This window comes from Haplochromis burtoni, unplaced genomic scaffold, assembly GCF_018398535.1.
Source record: "Haplochromis burtoni strain Fernald_Lab_line unplaced genomic scaffold, NCSU_Asbu1 Contig_313, whole genome shotgun sequence".
Taxonomy (NCBI): Eukaryota; Metazoa; Chordata; class Actinopteri; order Cichliformes; family Cichlidae; genus Haplochromis; species Haplochromis burtoni.
In genome coordinates, this window is record NW_024582674.1 from 444,422 (window position 1) to 472,211 (window position 27,790).

The 27,790-nt window shown below is 44.3% G+C and overlaps 1 protein-coding gene across 2 annotated transcripts; it reads right to left on the reverse strand.

The window, feature by feature from the left end:
* Nucleotides 1–16,872: 16,872 nt before the first annotated feature.
* LOC102304362 lies at nt 16,873–27,790 on the reverse strand. 2 transcript variants are annotated; one of them, XM_042228241.1, is made up of 9 exons: nt 27,468–27,790; nt 26,936–27,064; nt 25,672–25,754; nt 25,082–25,241; nt 24,868–24,939; nt 24,638–24,769; nt 24,082–24,305; nt 20,185–23,984; nt 16,873–19,576 (listed from the first exon to the last, which is right to left on the reverse strand). In XM_042228241.1, exons 1-8 carry the CDS (start codon nt 27,618–27,620, stop codon nt 20,219–20,221), a joined length of 4,719 nt encoding a protein of 1,572 aa, XP_042084175.1. In that variant the 5' UTR covers nt 27,621–27,790; the 3' UTR covers nt 16,873–19,576; nt 20,185–20,218. The 2 variants fall into 2 exon arrangements, with proteins under 2 accessions (XP_042084175.1, XP_014185214.1); XM_014329728.2 differs by having other exon boundaries at nt 16,873–23,984.

Genomic DNA, 27,790 nt, shown 5'->3' on the forward strand with positions numbered 1-27,790 from the left:
CCTGTTCTCCTTTTCCTTGCAGGCTCCAGGTCGGGCCACTGCTCTGTTGGCCTTCAGACTGAGACGACTTGATGCAGTTACTGGACTTGTGCAGCTTTTCTATGCTCCACACAGCAGCACTGACCTGAGCCAATGTAGTCTGGAGTCCCAAGAAGGCTCCAGAATTTCATTATCTGGGCAAATGCTGCTGATCCTAACCAGTGTTGGGCAAGTTACTTTGAAAAAGTAATTAATTATAGTTACTAGTTACTTCTTCAAAAAAGTAACTGAGTTAGTAACTGAGTTACAATATTCTAAAAGTAATTAATTACTTGAAAAGTAACTATTGCGTTACTTTAAAAAAAAGTTTAACCCTCTGGGGTCCAGGGTATAATTGGCCATTTTTAACTACTTTTGATTTTCCCTCCACATTTCACCTTTAAAAACTATTTACTTTGCCTTGTTTGGTATCATCCTTTTCAGCACAACCTCACGTGTCTGAATTTACAGTTATGTTTTCATTTTGACATACTGTATTAACACAATGATCTAAAATCAGACAAAAAACATACAGTAGAAAAAGTTATATTTTTACTGTAACAACCACAAACATGTTTATGAATCATATTTCATAACTTTAAATGCAAATATAAATTGTCAATTTTAAAATCATATGCACAAGTTTTGCAAACAACAAAGTTATTTGCAGCCATTTACCTTTTACGCTTTTTTAATAACCATTTCAAACTGTTTACAGAACAATCAGCTGTTCTTCAATAAGATGCCACAAATTATTTGTGTCTCTCCAAATATTTCTGTCCACTATGAAGGAAACATCACAGCCTGATACCTGCAGGTCTGACAGCAGCAGGTGTGTCGCTGCTGTTTCTACACGGAGACAGCAGTCGCCTCATTGTTCTGACACACAACACAAAACTATCCACAACACTACACACTAACTACACAAGACAACACATTAACTACACACTGCAAACACGCTAAACATCACAAATCTCTCACATCTCAAAGCTCTCTCTCTCTCTCTCACTCCTAAATCTTCCGCCTCTTCCTAAACAACCAAATGTCATGTGGCCATATCATTTTTTCATTGGTCGACATGGTGCATTTTTCCACCAACAGGAACGGGGTGGTTTTGGTCAAAAGTAGTGGTGCAACGATCAAAAATCTCACAGATCACGATTTTAAGTCACGGATCAGCAAAAATAGGAAAAAGAGACAAAAATTCGACTCGTTTACTTATTTAAGTATTTTTTGCCTATTAAAAAACATTCAACTGAAGACTCATTCCACTCACTTATATAAATAAAATAAAAACATTTCTTGTTCTGATTGTGGACATTTTACGAGGACAGAAAAGGACAGATGAGCTGCCCCGATGGCCTGATGTGACCTGATGGTGCGAGTCTGCGCTCCGTCTTGTAGCGGGAAAGCGTTCCTGCACGACTCTGAGCACACACGAGTCCTGACACGTCCGCATATAGTGGGAGTAATCACAGCTTTAATGATTTGTAAAGTGTTTTTGTGGTGTGGGTGTAGCTGGTGCATTCATGCTGCAGGTGCCAGCCGCTGCTCCCAGGCTGCAGGGCCAAACACTCGCTGATCGAGGTGATAATGACAAATAAATGAATAAAACTTCTGTGTAACGAAGCAAAAGCAGAGCGCTTCATAGTGCAGTCCGGGTGTGCAGATGGTGTTTGTGGATGTGGACTAGGACACAGTCCGCGCGCATGAAGTGATGATTTTAAGGATTTAAAGACTATTTAGCATCTTTTATTTCTGAGGAGCTCAGCATGAAACCTGGAAAACTGTTAGATCAGGTCTGTGAAGGCGCTCAGTCATCCAGGTCATCATAAGGAGCTTTGAAGGAGCAGATAAACTGTGGCCTCTGCTTGCAGCACGCGCTCGTGCCGAAGATAAACAAATTTCACAGCAGCTAATTGCGTGCTGGTAACTGCTAAACTGTGCTTGGCTGTTGCGCTGCTAGACCACTGTTAGCAGGATGACATCATCCATCTGCTTTAACAACCGTCCCACCGCCATCATACTTGTTATAGTTTACATTTGTTATTTTATTAGTTTCAGTCCGAGTTTTATTTTTTCCTTCTTCAGTTTCAGTCAGGTAAAAATCATCTGTTCATCGCTCACTGACGCGAGAAACAAAGTCAGGGCTGTTTTTTTATTGCCATGTTGAACTGATCATTACTTAATATTCAGACTTCACTGGGCTGATTTTGATTTCACGTGATTTTTTATATTGGTATTAATCCCACAGGAGGAGCTCTTTGCTAATAAAAACTTTGGACTGCAGATTGTCTGTGTGCTCGGCTCCACTTGATCATAAGCATCAAACATAATGCACAATAACTCAAACAGACTCCAGAGTCTGGAGCAGTTTTAGGAGGCAGACCTTCCTGATAATGAGAAATCCTTTCAACAGTACGTTCCCGGGTTTCCAGACCAGCTCAGCTCCTCGAGAAAAATCTGTAAAATCCCCAAAACACGCAGGCATGTCTCCTGTGGGTCTGATGAAGATAAAACAGGAACTTTCTCGTTATTTCACTGAATGCAAACTGTAAAAAAGATGTTGTTCCTGGGATTTAAAGTCTTTCCTCCTCCTCATGTTTCAGTAGGACAAAGGTGAAATCAGCTGTTTAAACTTGGGCCTGATCCCCGCTGAATGACAAAAACAGTCAAAGACCAAAATGTGAGTCCTGCTCAGGAGCGCACGCATGCAGACTCTACCGGTGATTGTGTCTGTTATCAGATATCCCACATAGCAGACAGGTCTGGCCCGGATCTGGTGTCAAGCCAGGACTGCTGGCTGACTTCTGGCATGATAAGTGGTATGTCATCCAGATATGGGCCAGGCCTGGCATAGGTGGTACTGTCTATGTGATGGCATGTAACATCTGGCTCGATTGTGGTTTGGTGTATGTGGCCCAGGCCCATAGAAAACAGGTCTGGCCCGGATCTGGTATCAAGGTGGCACTTCTGACTGGCTGGTGTCATGGCAGAGTGTCAACCAGATGTTTGCCAGATCTGGCAATGATGGTAAAAAATGGTAAATGGCCTGTATTTATATAGCGCTTTACCCTACATTCAGTCATCCACACAGCTGGCACTTCTGACTGACACTGGTGTCATGGCAGGGTGTATGTCAACCAGATGTGGGCCAGGTCTGGCAATGATGGCACTATTTATGTTCCTATTTTCCTATTTTAGTTAGAAGACCCAAATGCCATGTTGCAATACTATACTGCTATGGTAGCCAACGTTTCAAATGCAGGTTTGACAGGTTTGTGAGTGTACACTTTATCCAAAACCTAGTGAGGGTTTACTTGTCTTTGCTAGTAGGTGGCTGTAGCTCAGGAGGTAGAGCGGGTCACCTACTGATCGGAAGTTTACTGGTTTGATCTCTGGTTCCTCCAGTCAGCAAGAGTATGAGTATGAATGTAGTTAGGAAGCTATGGCGTTACTTTTGTGCCACTACTGAGCGCACGGGGAAAAAAATTGCAGGTGCAAGTGTTGCATTTTGAGGAGAAATTTATTTTGAGTGAAGAAAAGCTAAATTCGAGTGAACAAAATCCATTCCTGCGTGCAAAAGATGTATTTCACTGTTTGCTGTTATCCACACACACACACACACATCACACACACACACACCACACACACACACACACACACACACACACAACAGCAGCCCCTCTCGCTCAGTTTTTGCCGCTTCGCAATGTGTTGCTCGCGCTCTCAACATTTCTGCCCGTGCGCGCTCAACTCTTTCTGTACACCGTTATATTTGTGCCACAAAACCAGCCAATCACAGACTTGGATGCAAAAAAATCTGATTGGCTGTTCTGGTCTCCAATCAGCTCGAAATGACAAAATGCAATATCCCAGAATCCATTTCGTCCAAAACTCAAACGAGGCAGTGGCGGAGGAACACAGAGTGGCGGAGTTTGAAATATTACTCTGTCTGGGTCACAAAATAAACTTTTAAGATATTTTCATGCGAGAATGTTTCTGTGTAAACTTCAAATATCTGCTCGATTCATCAAGACATCACATATTTGCATAAGTGCTCTAACGTTTTCGGAGATGCCTGTTACCCACCAGCTGACCGGGTGGTCACTCGGGTTAAACATAATATATAAAGGCTGAACTGACAAAAAATCACCGACTACACCACCAGGTATTATAGGAAAAACCATAAAGCCTTTGAACTAAAACAAACGCTGTTGTGACAGTGATGTACACTGTCTTGTTGGTATATATGTATGATTTGTATCACCTTCATGTTTCCAAACCGACATCATGACCAGCAGCTTTACAGCTGTGGCTCCAGCAAACATCAGCTGATACTAGAAATTAATATTAAATAAATTCTAACAACAGCTGATCAAGCTTAAACGTGCTGCTGTTGTTTAGCGCGACATCCGCTGGTTTCCTGTTTCTGGCGCAAAGTGGGCGATAAACAAACAAGACGATCAGCTGATCATTGATCAGTTTCATGATTGAAGTAGCAACAGGAGAGGGAGGGGGAGAATGAGAGGAGAAGAGGCAGCTGTGCAGCAAAAACACAGAGTAACTCCAGCTTTGTGTTTTCTTTCCATGTAGCTGAATCGCGTTCTTTTTCCCCTCAATACGGATGTGTTGTAATTGGTCCAGCCCAGAGTTGATCATGGCTAATCCACCACCTTTCATTGTTTAGACCGTTACAAAAACAAACAAACATAAAAATGTAAAATCACCATCGGCCCACCGGGCAAATGTCCGGGATGCCCAATGGCCAGTCCAGCTGTGCGGTCAGCTGGTGGGTAACACGCATCTCCGAAAACGTCGGCGCACTTATGCAAATATGTGATGTCTTGATGAATCGAGCAGATATTTGAAGTTTACACAGAAACATTCTCGCATGAAAATATTTTAACCTCCTAAGACCCGAACTCTTCCACGGCATACATTTTTGATTTCTCTTTGATATTTGGGCTGATTGCGACCTGATGAATGTAAAAACAAAGAATTACCAGATTTTTTTTTTACCTGATTTTTGTTTCTATGAAAAATGAGAGCCACATATGAGGATATTCGTTTAAAATGTTGATAGAACAGTAGCAGTATAATGTCCTCTTAAGTGGATATCAGGCCCTTGTAGAGCAAAATTGGGTATTTTGGTCTAAATAACCGAAAATGTGATGTCCACATAGGTGGACGCAGGTCCTAGGAGGTTAAAAGTTTATTTTGTGACCCAGAAAGAGTAATACTTCAAACTCCGCCACTCTGTGTTCCTCCGCCACTGCCTCGTTTGAGTTTTGGTCGAAATGGATTCGGGGATATTGCATTTTGTCATTTCGAGCTGATTGGAGACCAGAACAGCCAATCATATGTTTTTGCATCCAAGTCTGTGATTGGCTGGTTTTGTGGCACAAATATAACGGTGTAGAGAAAGAATTGAACGCGCACGGGCAGAAATGTTGAGAGCGCGAGCAACACATTGCAAGCGAGTGCAAATGGAAAAACTGAGTGAGAGGGGCTGCTGTTGTGTGTGTGTGTGTGGATAATAGCAAACACTGAAATACAGTTTAGGCTGACATCTGGGCCAGCACAGGGCCAGCAGTGTGTCTGCAACTGGCCTTGTGCTGGCCCATGTGTGGGCCACCTCTGGCAAACCTGATCTGGGCCACCAAAGGGCCATCATTCTTAGGTATGGGTATGTGGGCCATGTGTAAGCACATTGTCAGGGCCAGATCAGGGCCATACCAAATTTGCTATGTGGGTATGAGACGTTTAAACGGAGAGCCTCTGCAGCAGGTTAAATCCTCTGTTGGTTTCATTTGATAAAGCTGGTTTTCTTTAAGCTGACATTATTTTTCCTCCCAGTGTGGCCAATTGGGACCAGAGGGGAGGTACTGGGACAGAAAACTCCAAATTTGGCCTCCGAGCCTCTGTTTGCCTCCCAAGAACATTAAATAACAGTTTCCAGGATCAGGTTCAGCCTTTGTTGGCCAACAATGGACTTTCTCTCAGTGAGCCTTTCGCTCAGTGCAAACTAAAAAAAGTGAAGTTATGAGGACCTCACAGACCGTCAGAGCATTAACGAGGATTAGTGAGTCAGCTCTGTGGTTTCCTGGAGAAACCGCCACAGTTATGGCATTAAGTCCGTCCTGCAGCTGTTTTTAAACAGACCTGCTCTCACATTTGATTCTTTCATGGATTTGTTTTAACACTGAGCTGTGTTTCTGGAATTAAAGGCTTGTTACTCTAAGACTGAAAAGGAGTGAAAGCAGACAAACGGCTGAAATGCTTCCAGACCTGCACTGCAGCAATGAACAGAGGGAGCGTTAAACAGCCTGAAACATGTCTGTGCAGGTCGAGTCAGCAGGCTTCATGCACCCTGGTCTTCACCAGCTCCTCTTCATCCTCCTCCTCCTCCTCCTCAGGCTGCAACAACGCCTGGATTCTTTGGAAGTTTTTCTCTGATTGCCTCTGGGCTTCACTCCTCTTCATAAATCTTTCTGCTCTTATCGTCACCCATTCACTCGGCTGTCAGTGCTGATCTCACGCTCTCCTTTTCACTCACTCATTTTTTGGCACACTGACAGAAATCCCATCTGAACGCTGGAACGCCCCATCCTCAAACATCCTCAAACATCCTCTGAAGAAACAAGAGTGACCTTCATCTGCTAAAAGGAGAGCCTGTACATGCTGTGTACACACTATCACAGGGGAAATACTGCACTGCAAAGGTTACTGCAGTCAAAGTATGTGAGTAACGTGTACTTTGTGTACTTGAAGTTAAACAGTCACTAAAGCAACAACCGGTTATTGTTCAGAGAGAACTCAACCTGCACCAATGAGAACAGGATTACTTTTTTATTAGTTCAAACAGCCATCATTATCATAACCACAGCCACATAAAACAGACTGGGATCAACCAGGAGACAAAATCTTCATTATAGAAGAAGAACAGATTAAAGAGCTCAAAGAAAATGTTTAAAAGTTGCTGCCAGTTCAATTCAGTTTTATTTATACAGCGCCAAATCACAACAACAGTCTCCTCAAGGTGCTTTATATTGTAAGGTAGACCCTACAGTAATACATACAGAGAAAAACCCAACAATCATATGACCCCCTATGAGCAGCACTTTGGCGACAGTGGGAAGGAAAAACTCCCTTTTAACAGGAAGAAACCTCCTGCAGAACCAGGCTCAGGGAGGGGCGGGGCCATCTGCTGTGATTGGTTGGGGTGAGAGAAGGAAGACAGGATAAAAGGTTGATCTCAGAATCCAGATTTGTTCTGGTTCAGACGCTCGGCCCTGAGCTCTCTGAGGTCAGATATTCTCACAGCTCTTCTGTTAAATGCTCTGTGATGAGGCGAACCGTACCTGCAGCCTGCTGCTCGCTGTGACCCGGAGGTTACGAGGTCAACGTTTTTATGACTGAGCTTGTGCAGAAGCTGCAGACGTTCAGCTGCTTTCACCAGAACAGTGTGCAGATTTGTTTCTGTCATTAGAGGCGGTAAATGAGAGGGTCTTCCTCCTGCTCGCTTCCTGTCCATCCTCTCCTGTTTCCCCTCCTGCTGCTCTGAGTTTTTTCCATATAAGGACACGCCACGCTGCCTCCTGCCTGTAACTGCATCTCTTTGGCCTCGATCAAGCTGGTTGGTTCACGTTTTCAGGAAGTCTGTTTTTACTGACCTCACCTCCATCCTCAGGAGGTTCAGGCCTAGCAGGCAGTAAATCCCATGTCCAGCCACTTCAGATCTCATCATTACATTAAGTGATGTCAGTCTCACTGATGTTCTCACCTCATGTAGAATTACTGCTTTGAGAATATTCCTGCTTGCACCGGCTGGTCTTAGTCAACCTCTGTATACAAAAGATGGCCACAGCCACCCTGACCTCACCTTGCTGTTGATGACAGTTACAGAGCGTCTTCAGCACCGCTGTTTCATTAGATGTTTTGAACAAGGAGGAACTTATCAATCAACGTGTAGCCCCACCCCGAATCCCTCGCTGCTTCCTGTTCCTGTCTGACTCTGCAGGGACCAAAATCTCCAAAATAAATTTTCTGGTTTATAGGATCAGACCTGAAACCCATGGGGACAGAGATCACTGAGGTCAGAGGTCGTCTGAGCAGGAGGCTCATTTTCTCATAGACATGTTTCTAATGTCTGCCGCCTGCTGGACATTAGAAAGAATGCAGGTTTTAGATGGTACACAGTTAAAACAAGCCGTCAGAAAGCTGCATGTTCATGTGCAGTTGTAACGAGCAGCGGATTAAACCAACTAATCTGATGGATGGTCCCAACTTTATATCAGTTAGCAAATCTCACCCATTAAATCTCATAAACACACATTTTATTCACAATTAAATGTAGAAAACATATAAAAAGCAGCAGCTCATGGTTTGTTTTAGGAACATGTATGTTCAGGACGGTGACTCATAATGCTGAGTCAGCGTCCTGCCTGAATGATTCCTGTCACTGATATTTGAGACGCTGGCTCCTTTCTGTTTTTGAAAGATAAGTGACGATAAGACTCCACATGGCTTGGTAGCAGCTGCCAGGGGATGTGTAGTTCCCGTATCTGTTTACATCTGATGACGACCATTTAATGTACCGATCATATCTGAACAGCAAATCAGCATTTGTGAGGAAATGGAGGAGAATCTGCTGAACACTGTGCAAGAGAATAGAGAGTAATGAAGTGATGAGAGCAGCTGAGAGTGTGTCAGGTGTGCTCTAAGCCAGGTTTACCTTGACCTGACCACATGGACCTGATCACATGGTACTGGCCACATGGACCTGATCACATGGACCTGATCACATGGACCTGACCACATGGTACTGGCCACATGGACTGATCACATGGACCTGATCCATACCTGAACATGGACTGGACCATGGTACTGGCCACATGGACCTGATCACATGGACCTGATCACATGGTACCTGATCACATGGACTGATCACATGGACCTGATCACATGGACCTGATCACATGACCCGAGCCACATGGACCGATCACATGGACCTGACGCATGGTAACTGATCACATGGACATGATCACATGGACCTGATCACATGGTACTGATCACATGGTCCTGATTGTATGAACCTGATCACACGCTGTCAGCCATGAAAGGCAGCCAGCTCTGCACGTCTGTCCATGAAGTACAGATACTATAACACCGGGGATTCTCAGCAGCCTCTATATGAAACAGATTAGTGGAGGACCTGCGAGCCACTCTGTTTCTCCTCTCACTGTCAGTAAACTGTGATGCTGCATGATGAGAACAATCTGAGGGAGAACCTGTCTCATTCGTCCACCTGGTGGGTTTATTTGCTCACCTTTCACATCGATGGTGTGGTAGATAGATTAAAATTGTATCATTTTTCAAGCTTTATATGATGAGTAAAATCCAGCCCAGAGGCAACAGATGCTAAAACCTGACCTCAGAATAACGAATAATGGTTTCTAAATGGTGTTGCACAATAAAGACTGACAGCAGATCAGTTTCTATTCATGTGCTGCCAAGTTTCAGACATTTGTGCCAACACACTCCGGTTTTTCCAGCGCAGTGTGTGCACAAAAGCCAACACGCCGTCAGCCATGAAGTGACGGACGATTCCTGCCGCTCACACAGAGGCGTGAAAGGTGACACAAATATGTTCAAACACACTTTGTTTCACACGCTGATAGCTGCCCGCCTAGTAGTGTCCCATGTACACTACAAGGCTCACACCCCTCTATCACCACGAACACGTGATAGACACATGAGTCCTGACCTAAACTCACAGCCTCTGCATGTCCTGCTAACACCAGGACTTCACGTTGTGTGATCTGGTTTGAATCTGGTGCATTTGTGGGGTTTTTTGTGGGAGGGTCCTTGGAGTTGATGTCTGTCCAGGTGTTGAAGGTCCCTCGTGTTGTTGTTGGGGCGTCACTGCTGGAATAACCCAGTCTCTCTAAAGGTGGAAGCGAGACAAAGATGCAGTTTGTTCATACTCTGTTTCATCCGTGTCCTGAAACATCAGCATGTTTTAAATGTTATTTGATGAGAAAGCGTGTCCTCAGCGTGTTTGAAGTTTTAAAATCCACCTGGTTTTGGCAAAACCTGACAAATATTTGGGGCCTCCTCGCTGCTACAGGATCAGCTCAGTGTTTCTTTAAATTATTAAGTAAAAGTAAAATTTTATTTATATAGCACCTTTCAAGACAAACATCACAAAGTGCTTCACAGTGAAATACCAAGGCATTTAAAACAAAACAGGCAAAAATTTAACCAAATGTCATTCAAAAAATATGAGTTTTATGTTGTTTTTTTTAAAGAGATGACTGAGTCCACAGATCTTAAGCTCAGAAGAAAGGAGTTCCACAGTCTGTGGGCCACAGTGGCAAAAGCTCTGTGTCCCGCAGTTCTCAGTCTTGTATGCTGTATAACAATTAGGCCCTGATCACATGACCTCAGGGACCTGCTAGGGACATAGGGCTGTAGAAGTTCAGTGATGCCAGCTGGTACTGGTCCACAAAGAGCTCGAAAAAGTCAACCAGAATCTTTAAATGGACTCTGAATTCAATAGGGAGCCAATGCAGCTGTATTAGCTACAGCGTGATGCCTTGCTGCAGCGTGTGGAACAACCTGCAGACGCTCCAGGGAGCTTTTGCTTAGACATATAAACAGTGAATTGCAGTCGTCCAAACGTGATGACATGAATGCATGTATAGCAATCTCCCGTTCAGTGCGTGATACAATAGGACTTAATTGAGGAATGTTTCTTATGTGATAAAAGCACGACCAAACCAGAGCTTTGACGTGAACATCCAAAGTGAGAGCAGGGTCAAAGGTTACCCCTAAGTTCCTGACTGATGATTAGGGGCGGGTTTTTATAATCGATTTATTGATTAAAATCGATTCTGGCTTGGATAACGTGAAATCGATTCATTAAAATCCTGAATCGATTTTTTAATATAAATTTATTTTGCCCGAAATGCCAGAATCTCAGGTGAAATCTCACAAAATTTCAACAACCACCAAACAGCTAAACAGTAAATGAGAGCAGGAACACGGATTCTGCACAAAGACTTAAACACACAGCGCGACCCGCGGATCAGAATCAGTAGATGTTCGCCTTTCTCACGTCGGGGCTGAAAGCCGACAGCTCGCTGATTCTGATGTGTCGGCGGGTCCGCGCTTTGTGTTCACGCCCTTTATGCGCTGATTCTAAAGCTGTTAGTTTGATCTCTCTCCAAACAATATTGACCGAACCAGCAGCAAAAGAAGATCCAAATACGCTTCACATAAACATCGTCATGATTCACTCTGACTTTTACTGTTTTGCTTCCACCGCGATGCACAGCTCTCTCTCTCTCTCTCTCTCTCTCTCTCTCTCTCCCTCTCTCTCTCTCTCTCTCTCTCTCTCTCTCTCTCTCTCTCTCTCTCTCTCTCGAACAGTTTCCCGTCTAAAAATCTGTTTTCTTCATTATTCGCTTGCTTGTTACGCACAAGTTGTTTAGTGTCGGACGCTGTTTGTTTCCTTTCACTTACTTCCGAAAAGAAAAACCTAATTTCTGCCGTTCAATACTGAACAACTTTAAACTTTTTAAAATGATGCAAAATGCAAAACGCTGTGTCTGTAATGAAACCGCTGTAACTTCAGAGGTGATGTTCATGTGCTGATTAATGGTTTTCTTTCGTTTTTGATCGACTGCAGAATATTTTTATAAAATCCAGAACAGGAAAATCTGCTTCATGTTTTTCTGTTTTATCTTCAGCTGCTTTGACACAAAGGCCTCTGCTGTGACGCTCACACCTGTGATCAAGTCTGCGTGTGTCAGCTTCCTTTTTATAGATAAAAAATATGTAAATGTACTGATCTGAATTATAATATTTCTGACTGTCAAAATTTCCCAGATTCAAATCGAATCGAATCGATTAATCGAATTAAATCGAATCGTGGATCGAATCGATTCGGGACCTTGTGAATCGGAATTGAATCGATTCTAGAAATCAGTGACGATACCCAGCCCTACTGATGATCACAAATGTTGCAAGGGGACCAAGAGCATTCATTATCTTAGGTACGTGTCTATCAGGCGCTCATACAAGGACTTCGGTCTTTCGTTCATTAATTTGGAGAAAGTCATCAGTCATCAACCTTTAATGGATTCTAAGCACTCATTCAGATTCTGCAGGTTAGAAACATCTTGGGGTTTAAATATATGACTGGATGTCATCTGCATAGCAGTGATAGCAAATGTCCTCAAAGGTGCTCAAAATATGCCAAAGAGGAATCAGATGTCTTAGAAAAAATAAGGGCCCCAATACTGAACCTTGTGGTACACCATAGGTAAGAGAAGTGGAAGATGAGTGTACTTAGAAAGTGCCACAGAAAAGCATCGTTATATGAGGAGTTATACGGAGAACCACTGCAAGGCAGATCTAGATACACCGACCCAGTATTTCAGTCTTTAAAGCAGAATGTGGTGGTCAACCATACCAAAGGCCGATGTGAGGTCCAACAGTTTGTTGGACAAGAACAAGAACATTGAACAACAAACTGCATTCAGTTTGGGCCAAATTTGACTTCAAACCAATGAAAGAGCGCACGTCAGTGCTCACAGGTCAGCTGATTGACGATGGAGGTGTCTGCATAAAAAGTAAATATGCTTAAACATGATGCACCACACTTCATTCACATTTCACCTCATCCTAGTGAGACGTGACTGTTTTCATTATTTTGAGTCTGTTCCATTTGTTGTAAAAAAGCTGCACCAAAGTCCATCAGATGTGACCAGATGTGACAAACTGTCTGACCTGTTCAAACACTTCATTCCTTTATCCGTGTGGAACCAATGGAGGGCAAATATCTGCCGTACAAACAGTAACAGGACACTTTCAGCTAAAACTCCAACTAACTAGTTTCCTATTAGTCAAACAAAGAAGACTTTCAACTTTTAACCAAACTCCATTCAGTTTCTGTCAGAATTGAGTGTCTGCTGGAGTGAAGCTGAAGGCATAAAATCAGGTCACGCTGTGCTTGCAGTAACAGGAAACGTTAAAGCTGCAGCGTGCGATGGCGATTTGTAGGTGAGAGATTTAAATCACTTAGTCAGCTTCTGTTGTCGCGTTAAAGTGAACGTTTGTCATCTTAATAACCTGCTAAGCTTCTGTTTTCTTTACTGATCCTACTCTGCTCATGTAAGATCTCAGTTTAACATTTGGCTTGATTCGGGTAGTCAGGTGTGTCGTTGACATGGCAACGAGCTTGTTAACAGAAGAACTAACCGACTGCCTGGGAGAGAAAAGTGAAGATCAAAAGAAACAAAAGACGCCGACAGGAGTCGGAGGAGATGGAGGCTGAGATTAGAGGCAGGCGCAGTGCGGTAAAAAGGCTCTGTTCCAACAGGCCTCTGGGAAATACCTGCCATAACTCCACCTGCAGGTCTGTACCTGCAGCAGCACACGCCCTCTCCCAGCACCAGGTGTTGTGTTACAGTGACCTGCACTCCATGAGAACTGTGCTGGATTCATTTGTCTTCATCTGTTTGTCTTCGTCCTGACATCAGTTTTTATTCTGACAGAAAATATAAAAAATACAAAACAGACACACACAGACAGGAGCTGTATCTGTCATTTTCAGCTCGTCCGGCTAAAGCACAGAGGATCTCCCAGCATCATCCACCCTGCTGTCCCTGTTTGTGCCACAGAGAAACAAAGAGAAGGAAAGTTCTCCTCACACATTTCAGCAACCTGTGAGCTGCTCCAGGTTTTGTGAAGTTGAGCTTAAACCTCACTCGATGCTGTTTAACTTGTCAGGCATCCGTGCTTCCAGGGTTATGAAAGATAATTTATCAAAACAAATATTTTACCTAAAGCATTTGTTTACCCTGAGCACTGAAATGTAGTCATAACTCACTCACACAGGGGTAAACATGCATGCCATATGGGTAACAGTAAGTGGACACCACAGTCCAAATACTCACATTTGGTCACTGCGACTGGTTGCAATGGTTCTACTTTAAAATCTTTTATTTTAAAGGTGAAAATTTGTAAAAATCTGTGTAATCCTGCTGCTCATGAGGGGATGTAAAGGTTTTTATTCATGGTTTTGTGTGTTGCTGTGACAGGATTAAGACGAGGCCTTGTGCTGCTGCCGTACCTGCAGGCTGCTGACAGGACCGACCAGTTTCCTTCAGTTTCCCCAGTTTACTGGGGAACTGTTCCCGTCACTACACACCCACCTGTCATCACTGCCGAGCTGCTGCGACACGTACGTTCGACGCCCATCAAACCTCCACAGCTGCAATTAAGTTGTGCTCAGAGGAGGGAGGGGTTGAAATCTCTGATGGAGATCTGTCAAACAAACCTGCAGCTCTGGCAGCAAAAACATTCCACATGCTTCTGTTGGCGAACGTCTCAATGTACTCTGTGTGTTAACAAGAAAAACGCAGATAAGAAAGTGGTGCAAAAGCAGGGTAGTGACAGAATCGATGCGCATTATTGATATTTGAAGCATGTGTACCTGCACATGCATGTTTATTAACACACGGGTACTGTGGAATATATTTTTAAAGCGCTCGTGCTCTCATCCACTCCCCGCAAAAAAATTAGCAGCTGTGCGGCGTCTGTGGCGTCGGTGCTCTCATCACATGCGATGGAGTAAAAATCAAAAGCACAGCTTTATCAGACAGTTGCAGTTTAATGTTGGCTGACGAGTCTTCAATGCGGCGCACGACTGGATTTCTGGACACGCTGACGTTGTTGAAGTCCTGCACTTTTTCGGACACGAGGCCGTGTTTGATGAGGTGTCCATCTGAAAAAGGCTCGCCATGTCTCGCGATGAGTTGGGCGACCTCATAGCTCGCTATCGGAGCCTTTTCCTGCAGGAGAGCTACCCTTTGCTTTAATTTCTGCTCTCGCTCAGCACCAGTGTAGGATGCATAGGCCTGATGTTTGGTTTCATAATGACGTTGTACATTATACTCTTTCATAACTGCCACAGTTTCGGTGCAGATCAAACAGACACACTTCCCCTTTAATCTTTGAAGAAATCTTCACTCTCCCACCGTGTCTGAAATTTTCTGCACTCACTTTCTACCTTTGGCTTCTTTGGTTCTGCCATGTTTAGTAACTTGGGGTAAATTTCTTCTGTGATTGTCCTTTTTGGTGAAGCAACTGCCTTGATCAACAGCAGCTCCCCCTGGTGTTAAAACTAAGAAGTGCAATACACTCAAGCAAAAGTTGAAGTGCGGCCTTATTCTATTCTATTTATAAAATTACTTGCGGGCCAATTAAAAATGGATTTGGATAAGCACAAAGAATACAAGGAATTCAATGACCTTGATAAGTGGTTCTGGGGCAGCTAGAGAGTTGAAGGGTTAGGAATAAAATGATTAAGTAAATCTGTTTTTGTGAGGTTTTTTTTTTTTTGACCAAGTCTTCCAAGTCCTCCCATGCCACACCTCTGCTGATCCAGCTGCACTGGCTCCACATATAATTCAAAGTGCAGTTTAAGATTATGATTTTGACATTTAGGGCTCTGCATGGACAAGCGCCAACATACATCAGTGATCTTTTACATCCTTCCATCCCCAGCAGGTCCCTCAGGTCATGTGCCGCTGTGATAGAATACAGCATTAATGAATCAATGTTACAGAAGTGGAGGAAGCACGAAGAATGAGTAAAGTTTGACTTATCTGACTGCTTTGTTTCGCTTAATGCGCCTTATAATCCGGTGCGCCTTATCGTCCAAAAAATATGGTAATTACAAGCGCTTCATAAGTTTCAAAGGATTTTATTGACAATTACATCACAGTCAGTATTAGTAGTGTTGGCCCTTCTTTTTCAAGGCCCCTGCAATTGGCCCTGGCATGCTGTCAATCAACTTCTGGGCCAAATTGACTGATGGTAACCCATTCTTTCATAATCGATGCTTGGAGTTTGTCAGAATTAGTGGGGGGGTTTGTCCACCTGCCTTTTGAGGGTTGACCACAAGTTCTTATTTGGATTAAGGCCTGGGGAGTTTCCTGGTCATAGACCCAAAATTTCAATGTTTTCTTTCCTGAGTCACTTCATTATTATGTTGGCCTTATGGCACGGTGCTCCATCATCCTGGAAAAGGCGTTGTTCTTTACCAAACTGTTCTTGGATCATTGGAAGAAGTTGGATGAATTTTTGGTACCATTTTTCATTCACATCTGTGATTTTTGCCAAAATTGTGAGTGAGCCCATTCCCTTGGATGAGAAGCAGCCCCACAGATGAATGGTCTCAGGACTCTTTACTGTTGGCATGAGACAGGACTGATGGTAGCGCTCGCCTCTTTTTCTCCGGACAATGCTTTTTCCAGATGCTTCAAACAACTGGAAAGGGCTTCATCAGAGAAGATGACTTTACCTTTAAAATCAGTCTGTTTGGAGGGGGGGGGTCAACCCGTTCTCACTCCCAAAGAGTAACATTTTACGCTAGGTGACAAATCGTCACCATATTACGCTTTCGGCTACCCACCACGTTCCTAAATGACGACCTCGGAAAAAGAGGAAATATGAGAACCGTCTGGACTGAATCTACACATGTTCGCTCTTTTTCTTCAAATCGCTTAGAAACACGCTATTTAACATCATTAAAGTCCTGGTTAAGGTCAGGAATAAGGTTATGGTCAGGGCTAGGGATAAGGTTAGGTTTAGGTCTGGAATACAGGGCTGGAACGTCTACTATCGCGGGAGCGTCATTGCACTGGATTCCAGCCATAACCCGCCGCGTACCATAAGAACGCCGAAGGTCTCCTTTCGCGTTCCTCAGGAACGCCGCGGGACGTGACAAAACGTCGACATGTTACGCCTCGGGAGTGAGAACGCTCTGGGGGGGTTAGAGAGAAGTGGCTTCATTGCTGACTTTCTTGACACCAGGCCATCTTCCAAAAGTCTTTGCTGCCATTCCTGTGCAAACCGCAGGAGTGGCGATCCCACAGCTGAATCATCTTTCATCTTCTTCATCAACATTCTCACCTGAGTTAATGAGAAGATTATTGAAATGATGCCAGCAGCTCCTTTTGCAATTCATCTGATCACTCTTCATTACGTTCTCGAGTATATGCAATATGCTATTCTAAAAACTGAAGCAGCAAACTTTGTGAAAACCAATATTTGTGTCTTTCTCAAAACCTTTGGCCACAACTCTATCCTCAGCTCTAATCCTTTTCAAGTTGCTGTAGTAAACTGATAACTTTCTTTCTGTTCTTGCTTGTGGGGTCTTGTGTTCAGGCTTCATAGGTATTGTTGTCTCTGAGGAGTGTAGTAAATTTGTGTGATAATCCGTTGTGTTTAGACGGCTGGTAATATGGTGATGTTTCGATCTTTGCTCAGGGATGTGACAGCCTGTGGTTTTGGGGTGTATTGATACCTATCAGACAGCTAGCAGATCCACCTGTCAGTCTCAGTCATCCCCCAATGATGCAAACTGTGAGCTTGAATATAATTTAAGCAGGAGACCTATAATTCAGTCCCGTCTTGTTTGTAGAACTTCAGCTTTGGGAAAGTATAAAAATAATTATAGTCACAGGTGTGCAGTGAGCTCCATATTTACCTGTGTCAGCAGGTCATCTTCACCGCGTCCAGCTGAAATTTGCTTTAATGAGCAGCTGAACATGAACCTAACAATGTATGAATACACTGAAAATACTCAAAAACTAGAGCTGATAAAATGATGCCTGATTTTTACAAACATACTTATCATTTCAATATGATTCACGGAGAAAGACTCCTGATGCACCACTGAGTAAGAAGATGAGGAGAGAGTATGGAGGAAGGTCACTTTGTCTCTGCTGCCCTCTGGTGGTTAGACTGAATGTGCAGCAGTCATAGGTGGAGGCCGTGTATTCATTGACCTCAGATTTCAGAGGTTTTCCCTGCGTTCAGGCTGCTGATGAAGGAAAGCCCACTGTGCTCTTCCTGCGTGTTTCACTAAGAGCTACAGAACTAAACTACTTTACAAAGCCAGCAGCAGTGAGTCTGTTTGAGTCTGTTTCACAACCTGAGTTAAAACGTTCTCATCAGACACTTTGGGTGGTTCATGACTTTATCGCTTTCATGTTCTTAAAGAGGAAACGGGGCACAGATTAATATTCAGCTTTATTTTCCAGGTCAAAGTGTACAAACTAGATTTCTCTGGTTAACACAGAAGGATGCTGATAAAGATGGAAAACAGAACCTGAACAAGCTGTTATTGGACTCGACATTTAAAAACAATCCCCAGCGAGGATAAGACTGCAACGTTAATCTGCTCCTGGTGCTTACTGTCGTATGTTGCTCAACATGAACTTTTAGGAGAAGCTGATGAAGCACCTTTGCCTCCTGATGTCACTGCAACACCTGAAGAATCTGCTTTGTTTCACCGCATAAAGAAGACAAACGTTAAAAGGTGGTTTTCTTGTACGATGTCATACAAATCTAAGTTATTATTAACTAAGGAAATGACACCAGCTGATGAGACTCTTAACCATTTAAAGCCCAAACCTGTGGTTTGTCCTCTAAATGTGAAACATATGTCTTCTTTTTAACATGTATTTGTTAACAGTGTTGGGAAGGTTACTGTTAAAATGTATCCCACTACAGATTACAGATTACATGCCCCAAAATGTATTTTGTAACGTATTCTGAATACTTTGGATTACTTAATATATTATCATGCTTTTTACAACTACATGAATGTCCTATTGCTGTGTGATCTATTACTATTACTGAAGGTTACTCTCCACACCAACACCAGGATGCAAGTACAGGTGACCTGGGCCGTGAGACTGAGACATCAGAGCCTCTTAATGTGTGTTTGTTTGGGTTTCCACCGGCGTGGAATTACCAAAAATAGAGCAGAGCCGAACATATGAAACAGGAAAAGACCGCCGTGTAATCCACTTATTTCAACAAAGTAACTGTATTCTGATTACCACCTTTTTCAACTGTAACTGTAACTGAATACAGTTACTCATGTTTTGTATTTTAAATACGTGACTGCGGTACATGTCCTCCATGTACTGTTGCGTAACAGCATCATGTTCTACACGTCATTCTTCCAGCATCATCATATTTTAACTCTCTGAGATTTGGAAACAAAACACTGATTTCGTCTTTGGACTGTGACACTTTCAGTGTGAATGAAACAGCTTCAGAGCTTAAAAGTGTTTGTCAGCCAAAAGATTTGGCGAGGATGTCTGCTGCCTATGTACCTGTCAGGCTGAAAATATTCAACACATAGAGATAAAAACTGCTGTGTGGTCATGGCTCCATTAAATTCAGTATCTATGGGCACTGGTTCAGCTCAGTGGGATGATCAGACAGCCATATGCTGCACGGTTGAGTGCGGCCGGCCCGGGTTTGAATCCGACCTGCGGCCCTTTGCTGCATGTCCTTCCTGTCAGTCTTTAATGTCCTTATGAGAAAAAAATCACTATTTAATGTAGAAAAAGAATCAGAAAATATCACCCTACTCAGACTTGCATGATGTCATCAATGCCCTCAGGGTCAGAGGTCATGACCGTGACACCTGTGGTCAGCGAGCGCTGGATGAGAGGCGAGGGAGCTGCAAGGCAAGAGAGGCCATTCTTACTGCTGTTAAACAGAGTGACGCTTCATCACAGCGCGTACGTTTGAAAACATCTGAACGTATAAATAAACGGTCTGTATGTAAACAAAACAAAGGAACAAACAGCTTTGCCTCTTCATACGACACAGGTTAGATGCTCCGTGTTTTCTCCCTGCTGTACCTATCAACTGTTCTTTAGTTTCACAGAAATTAATGCAGACGTCAGAAGCGTCGATCCAGGCATTTAGACTCAAAAGCACAGATTTCCATGAGCTCAGGCTTTGTGTGTTTTAAGCCTGTTGGGAATAACATTTACTCCGAGTTCGAGCACCTGGATTTCTTTTTTCAGCATGTTTGAAAACAGCCTCAGTAATCCGAGAAAGTTAACGTGTGCATGCGTCAGTTCAATTCAGCTTTATTTATAAGCCACCGAATCACAACAGCAGTCACCTGACGCTGCTTCATACTGAAAAGTAAAGACCCCACAACGATGTTCTTATTTCAGATCAGGTCATTGCTCGTGTCGCCTGCATTACTTTCTCTTCATGCTGGACATGAACTCCTCAGATGTGTTTGTATTGTTGTCTTTGCGACTTTGATCTCACCTGCAGCCTTTTGTTGTTGTTCTTGTTGTTGTTGTCATGGTTGCTGTTGTTGTTCTTGTTGTTGTCGTGGTTGTCGGGCTCTCTGAGCTTGTCGTTGTCTCTCCTGACTTCTCTCCCTCCCTGCAGCTGAGATCATTAGTGCCGCCATCTTGCAGACGCTGATCTTCTCCTTGCTGCTTCCGGCTTGGCTTCCCGTGCTCCTGATTGGCCGATCGCTGCTGCTGATGACCCTGCCCCCGGTGTTATTGGTCCTCCCTGAACTGCTGATCCTCCCTCCAGCATGACTGCTGAGTCTATCACTGCTACCAGCGACTTTGGATCCGCTTCCTGCGCCGGTTATCCGGTTCCCAGCAGCCTTTGAACTGCTTAGCCACCCCCCACTGCCCCCGATCCTCCTCCCAGGGCTCGGAGCTCTTTGCCTGTTGGTTGTCCTCTCTCCCCCGCCCCACCCTGCACTCCCCACGCTGTGCCCACTCGCTGAGCTGTAAACAGGTTTCCATCCGCCGCTGCCCGTGCCGGTGAATCTCCCCACGCTGCTGCTGCGCCTCACGACACTGGCCGAGCTCAGCCTGCCACCACTTCCAGCACTGTTGAGTCTACGCCCACTGCTGACGTAGCTGCTGGGAGGACTGACCATCTGGCTGCTGCTGACCCTGTCAGCACTATCAGCTCTGCTCACACGACCAGGACTCCCACAATACACTGTCCACGCCCCACTGCTGAACCTCCCTGCTCCTGGTGTTCCTGGTGGGCTTGTTGCTATGTGCGTGGCTGCTGAGCGACAGTCTTTGCTATCGCTGCTCATGCATCCAGCATGCCAACCGTAAACCTTCAACTCCCCACAGCTAAATATCCCAGCTCCTGGTGGGGTTGTGGCCGAGTTTGTGGCAGGTGAAAGGCGTTCTTTGCTCTCAGCACTCAGCGAGCTATCGCTGCCAGCCCAGCTGTTCTTACGTCCAAGACTGCCTTCGTAAAATATCCACTCTGCACTCCCTCTCCTCCCAAATCTCCCTGCTTCTGGTGGACTTGTCGCAAGATTTCCGTTCATGGATGAGTTTTCTCCACCCCTTTCATTGGGTAAGCTAGTCCCAGCGTCTAAGCTGTTCTGGCGTATAAGACTGTCACCATAAACCATCCACCCCCTACTTCCAAATCTCCCGTCTTCTGGAAGATGTTCCTTTCTCCCTGAGTTAGGTAAGCTGACACTCATATGTCCCAAGCAGCCACCATAAGCCATCAAGTCTCCACTGAATCTTCCCTTTACCGCTGCTGTACCCACTTGTGCATCTCCACTGTTGCTAAAACCTCCTGGCTTGCTAAAGGCCATTCCTCTGTTGGAAAGGGTATTTCCAAAGCTTGCTTCTTCGGCATTACCTGTTTGGTTCTTCGCTTGCCAGTCACTGTTTCTCTGCCCCCTCATACCTCTATTCATAGTCACACCTCCTATCTTATCTTCATCTGCAGGACCACTTACATCTTTGCCTCTGGACCTTCTTGCATCTCTTCTGCGATAAAGGCCTCCAAAACCAAGCTGTTCCTCTCTGTCTGCTATGATACTTCGTCCATCTCCAAACACCGAGCCTCCATGACTGCTGCTCACCTGAAGGCTGCTTCTCTGACTGGTTGGTCTAGAACTTATCTTTGTGCCATTCAGCTTAATTCCCCTTCCTTCATAACCTTTAAATGGCCTAAAAAGCACACCCCGGTTTCCCTCTGACGTTATGACTTTCGTATCTCTGTCTTCTGGCAATGACCCATCTCCACTAAACGATACCGACTGTCCGTCCTCTTTTGTTGACAGAATGAATTTCTCTCCTGGGTGAACACGTGCATTTGCCTCAGTTAGATTCAGACTTCCTGCCTCTTCTTTTACATCACTATCTGGACTGAGACATACGTCTGAGTCATTTGGGCTGAGGTAATTTTCTGGGTCATTTGGACTCGGAAGTAGATCAGGACTTGCAATGTGGTCTTCCACATCTACTGGGCAAAACACCTGATCTGTAAGGTTTAGCATGACCTCGGTCTCATCTGGACTCACACATATTTTTGGGCTCAAGCAGCTGGGTGAATTTGTTTCACCAACTGACAAATGGACTTCTTTTGGACTTTGTAGCTCTTCGTAAGAGGAACAGCTCAAACCGACACCAGAATCTGTTAAACTTGACGCCTCTTCACCTGAAAGATCACCTGTCTCCTTCTTAGACTCGACTGGATCCAGCTTTACCTCGCTGGCATTGTTGACTGTTTTCATTTCATCCACTTCTGCCTTTAAACTATCTGTATGTTGGATATAACACTTTTGGTTTTCCTTGCTTTCTGGAGAAGAAATGCCGACACTGGTCCATGAATCTGCATCCTTCACAAGTTTGTTGTTGGACATATTTATTAAACTTTTATCTAAACTCAGGACAATCAAAGTATCTTCTGCTTCTTCCTTTCTGTCTACAAGCCCATCATCCACCTCAGTCATATCCTCAGTTGGGTTTAAACATATGTGTGGATCGTTTGGTGTGAGATCCGGTTCTGGCTCAGTGGAACTCTTCACTGAACACTTTTCTGGATTCAAGCATGCATCTGGCTTTGTTGGACTCATTGATTCCTCTTCTCTTGGACTCTGATGCTCTTCAGGGCTGGAGGAACTTAAAGCCACACCAGAATCAGTTAGGCTTAAAGACATTTCTGAGTTTGTAGTACTGAAATATATCTCCTGACTTTGCAGATTTATCAGCTCATTTTCTGATTTAAGATGGTTCATCTTCACTTCCTTGCAGTCGTGGAGTTCTTCTACTTTGTCTACTTCTTCCTTTACGTTCTCAGCACTTGTAGTTTTACTGTGAAGCTTGTTATTAATTTCTGAGATACTAGACAAAAAATGTTCATTGTCATGCACTGCAGGTTTGTCTTCTATGAGTTTCTTCAGTTCAGTTTTGGACAATCCCAAACTCTGATCAAGGATTAGAACATCTTCTGTGTCTACTGTTTCAGACCTTCCATTTGTTCCTGTATCGGTTTCTTTCATAAGGGCTACCTGAGCCTTACTTGATCTAAACACTGGAGGAGATCCTGGCTTGTGCACTGTACTGACATTTTCATCCATGTCCCTGACAGCTTCTGGTGGAGTCTCAGCCTCCCTGATGATGATCTTTGTTGGATCTTTTTCCTTTGTTTGGAAGGAGGCTTCAATTGGATCCATCTGAGTAAAGATGAAAGCTTCTCTCACTTTTACCTCAACAGCAACTGGTTTGCAGAGATGAAACGAGGTCTCATACATTACAAAATGTGTTTTTTGAATTACGTCTGGTCCTGCAGAAGGAGTGTTTTTGTTAGTTTCCATGTCTGTCCCTGTGTCAGTAGAGAGTGAACCAGCTTGTTTGGAAGTAAAGGTCTTGACCAAAGCTCGCACGTCTCGGCTAGTTTGAGCCCCAACATCACGATCTTTAGTAAGAACTTCCACAGGGCTCCTCTGTCTGTTGCCTGTCTCTGTAGATATGATGGACTTGCACACTTTTTTATAAAGCACTACTGTTCTCTGGTTTTCAGAGTTTTGGATGGTCTCCATCAGAGGCTTGGTCAGTGTTCTAGGTGAGTTATTTGGATGTTTGTTGTGGACAAAATCTGACTGGGCTGCAGTCGCTGTTTTCGGTGAAACTATTGGTGTTTGTTCAAGAGTGTGAACGCGGCCGCCATGAACACCGACGGTTCTGTTCACCGTCTTGTTGCTCCTGAATGTGGGTTTTCTGGTCTCAAGACAGGAAGATCTGACATCTGGCTTGGAGTTAAAGTCGACATGTGAAACTCTAAAAAGATAAAACAAGACAAAGGCAAGAGCAAAAAACTAAATTTTAATAACTGAAAGGGGACGTATTTATCTATTCCTCTATCATCATCTCATACCCCTGACGGTCCGCGCTGTCCAGCAGCTGCTTGTAGTCCTGTATCTCGGACCCCAGTTGGTTCTTGACGTCCAGCAGTGACTGCTGGTCTGCAGCCTGCTGTGCTGCAGCCTGGAGCACCGAGTCCAGGTCTCTGCACAAACCATCTGCTGACTCCTGTAGGACCACCAGCTGCTGGAGTAATGACTCCTTCTGCTCCCGACCAGAGGACTCCAACACCAAGACCTGGACAGACAGGAAGACTCATTCTAATCCTGTTTTTTATCTTGACTCTGATGGTTTTGGTTTTGTCTTTTAGTCCTGACTTTGAGAAAACTCTGGAGTTGTTTCTGGTCTGACCAGCTTTTGGCTTCAGCTGTTGATTGGCTCTTTGGGGGGAGGAGTTCATAAAACACGTGTTATTGTGAAGATTATCTTGCTAAACTAAAGCATCAACCCAATCTAGAAGACTGGAAAAAACTAAATGACATGTGGCTGAAGGAACCAGAGGAACTCATAGGTGGGCCTACAGGTTCCTGGTCGGAACATCGGAGTGCTGGTGTGTGGTTTGATCTTACCGCAGCCTGAAGTCGCGTCAGTTCTGCTGTCAGACAGCACACTTCTCTCCTCATTGCTTCTAGCTCGGCTCTGTCAGCGTCTGACCCCAATGAAGGGTCAAAGGTCACCTGTGAAATGCTCTGCATGGACAGCTGAACACAAAACACCTGTTAAAATGCTTTTGCATTATTATCCTTATTAATGTTTCCTTTATGTTAAAATACAGGTGTGCAGGTGTGCGTGTGCCTACCTGAGTCTTGCACCTGGGTTTGCTCTTGTTCTTGTCCAGGTGTCCAACACTCGTCTGTCTCAGGTGGTCCACCTGTTGGATCAGGTCTGAAGACTCAGTGATGTGCATCTCAGCACATCACTGATATCTGGGCCAGGAGAACCTGCATATCCTACACAGGTAGGCAGGAAAAGGGGTGTAGGTTTTTTTAAGCATCCAGGTGAGATTGTTTTACCTGCTGGTGTTGAGTCTGCAGATCCGCTTTCTCTTGCTTTTGCTCATTCAGCAGATTCTGAAGCTCAGGCAGACTGTGAACTTTCAGGACCTCCCCCAGCAGCCCGAGGTCACTAAGCTCCGCCTCCAGCTGAGTACACTGCTCACGCACCTTTTGGCACCTGCACACACAGCAAAGGATCATGGGACATGTCTTCATTTATCTGTTTAGTTGTTCAGCTATATTTGGCCACAGCCATGTTGTTGCGTGTAGGTGTGATCATCCTTGGACGACAGGGTGGAGCGTTAAGTTATCAGAACTACAGATTAAGCTAGCAGACAGCTAGCAGCTAGCAGCTACAGCACGGTGATGAAGCGAAGCTTTGACTGGTTTGAATGATGGAGGAGTCGCGTGATTTTGTAGTTGTCACGTTAAATTACAGAAGTGTGACAGTTACATAAACGTGTTGGGATGAAAACCTGCATTTTAAACTGAGCTCATTCTGCAGACTCTGTGATGGTTTTTATCCCATACAGGCCTCTGCACTCATACACTGACGTGCATTAGAGACCCATGAAGCAGGTATGACTACATCGCTGTTGTGGCTCTACCTTTCTTTGAGGTTGAAGACGGTGAGTTCTGCTTCGAGTAACTGAAGCTTTGCCTGAGCCTGGGCCGAGAGACATTCACTGATCTGTGAGAGACAGAGAGAGAGAGAGAAGCTTTATTCTGTGGTGGGAGGTGGTGCAAACGTCTGGGCGGAGAATCACAAATAAATGGTTGATTTCCTTAATGACTTCTCTGGTTTTTACAGGACATGCCAAAGTTCAGGTTTTTAGTCTGTCACATTTTGGACTCATCCAAACCCGTCTGACCATTAAACACAGGTACAGCATCCTGACACCACCTGAGAAACTTGTTTAACCTTTGATTGTAAGGTTAAAACTGATTAACTGGGGCACGATCTGATATCGTCGTGTTGGTGTTGTTCCCAGATCATCATACTAAATGTTGCTCCAGGATCAACATTGCAAGTGACCAATCAGAATGTTGTGACGTCATACTTTTGCGACTTCGGGAAAAACCGCCGTAAAACAAAAAACTGTACTTAAGCTGCGAGAAACCGCCTCTGTCCGCCGATCAACGGACCCTGACCCTAACCCTTTAATAAACGGTAAGCAGAATTGATATTGTCCTTGCAACATTGGAATTTCATAAATGACACGAATGGCTTGGTGCGCAAAAGAATAACGCACAAGCAATGTGATTGGTCACTTGCAATGTTGAACCTGGAACAACATTTTCATGATGATCTGGGAACAACACCAACACGAGGATATCAGATCATCCTTTACTGGGAGCCCTCTGGCACTGACTCACTTCTGGAGCCTCTAGTGGACATTAGAGGAACTGCAGGCTTTGGTAGTTCCAGTGTTTGGCTTCATTTTCCAGCCTGCAGGTTGATGCCTGGATCAGATTGTTTGGCTTTGACTTGGAACAGAACTGGTAAATGTTTTGATCTCTGGGCTCGACTGAGGACTTCATCATTAAATTATCTCAGAACTGCAGAGACTCTAAAGCTGCGACAAGCTGCAACAAGAATACATTTGACATCAGGTTTGTTTCCAGCTTCGCTGTCTGCACATGTTCTTTCCTTTACTTTATGACTCCTCTGACATATCACATCTGTTAACAGCAGAACACCTCAGAGTCCTTCAGATTTATCTCTGGTTTTAATCACAGGAAATCCAAGTTGATAAGAAAGGAAGGACAGAGCATGTAAGAAAGAAAAAGTGAAGGACGGAAAGAAATGGACAACAAAGATGCTGAACTGTGACAATGCAAGACCATGCCCATCCTTTATTTACAGTCTACCTGGCCCTGCAGCAGGGAGGCGGTCCTCAGGTGTCCGTCCAGCCACCTCAACTCTCGGGGACACTTTCTGTCCAGCTCCTCCTCGATCTGATGCTCCAGCCTCTGATTGGCTGCCTCGAGATGCTTGACCTGCACAAACAAACAAACAAACAAACAAACATTCTCTGTCATTCTGTTGTACGAGTGAATCATGAGTGAATCACCGTGTTCTCTGCGTACATTCAAACAGCTCTGGGAAACATTATTTTTCAGATCTTAGTTTTAAACGTGACATCATGAAACACAATCTTTGGTTCATGATTATTCCATTTAATTTTGATTTATTGTGGTCTTAAAATTTCAAATCAATAATTAATCAGCCGTGAGAGGACCATTTGTCCTCCTGCCACAGAACTTTATAGATCAATCTTTAAGCAGTGCAAACGTCTATAAAGAAATCGGATGTTTTTTTGTCCTCCAAGTCTTTCAGATCCTTTTAACTGTTGCTCATTAATCTCAGTTGGATCAATGAAGCATGCTGCCTCCATCCTACCTGCTGCAGGTATGAAGCCAGCCTCCTGTTCAGCTGCTGCAGGGCGGCTCTCTCTCTGGATAAACAGGAGCTCCCGCCGCTGCCCGGAGCTGCCGTGCTGGGACACACCGACCCGCCGGCTCTGCTGCCACGGAGAACCAGCCAAGAAATCATCTCAATTCAGTTTCATCAGCTTTTTCAAAGCTTCCTTTGACAAACTCTGTCGTGTTCTGGAGTTCTGGGTGTCTGAGGCAGGCGGTCTGTCTCAAGTGTGTCAGGAGCAGATGGAGCTCAGGTTTAATCTGCTCTGAATATCAATATTCAGAAACAGGTCTGAGCAGGAT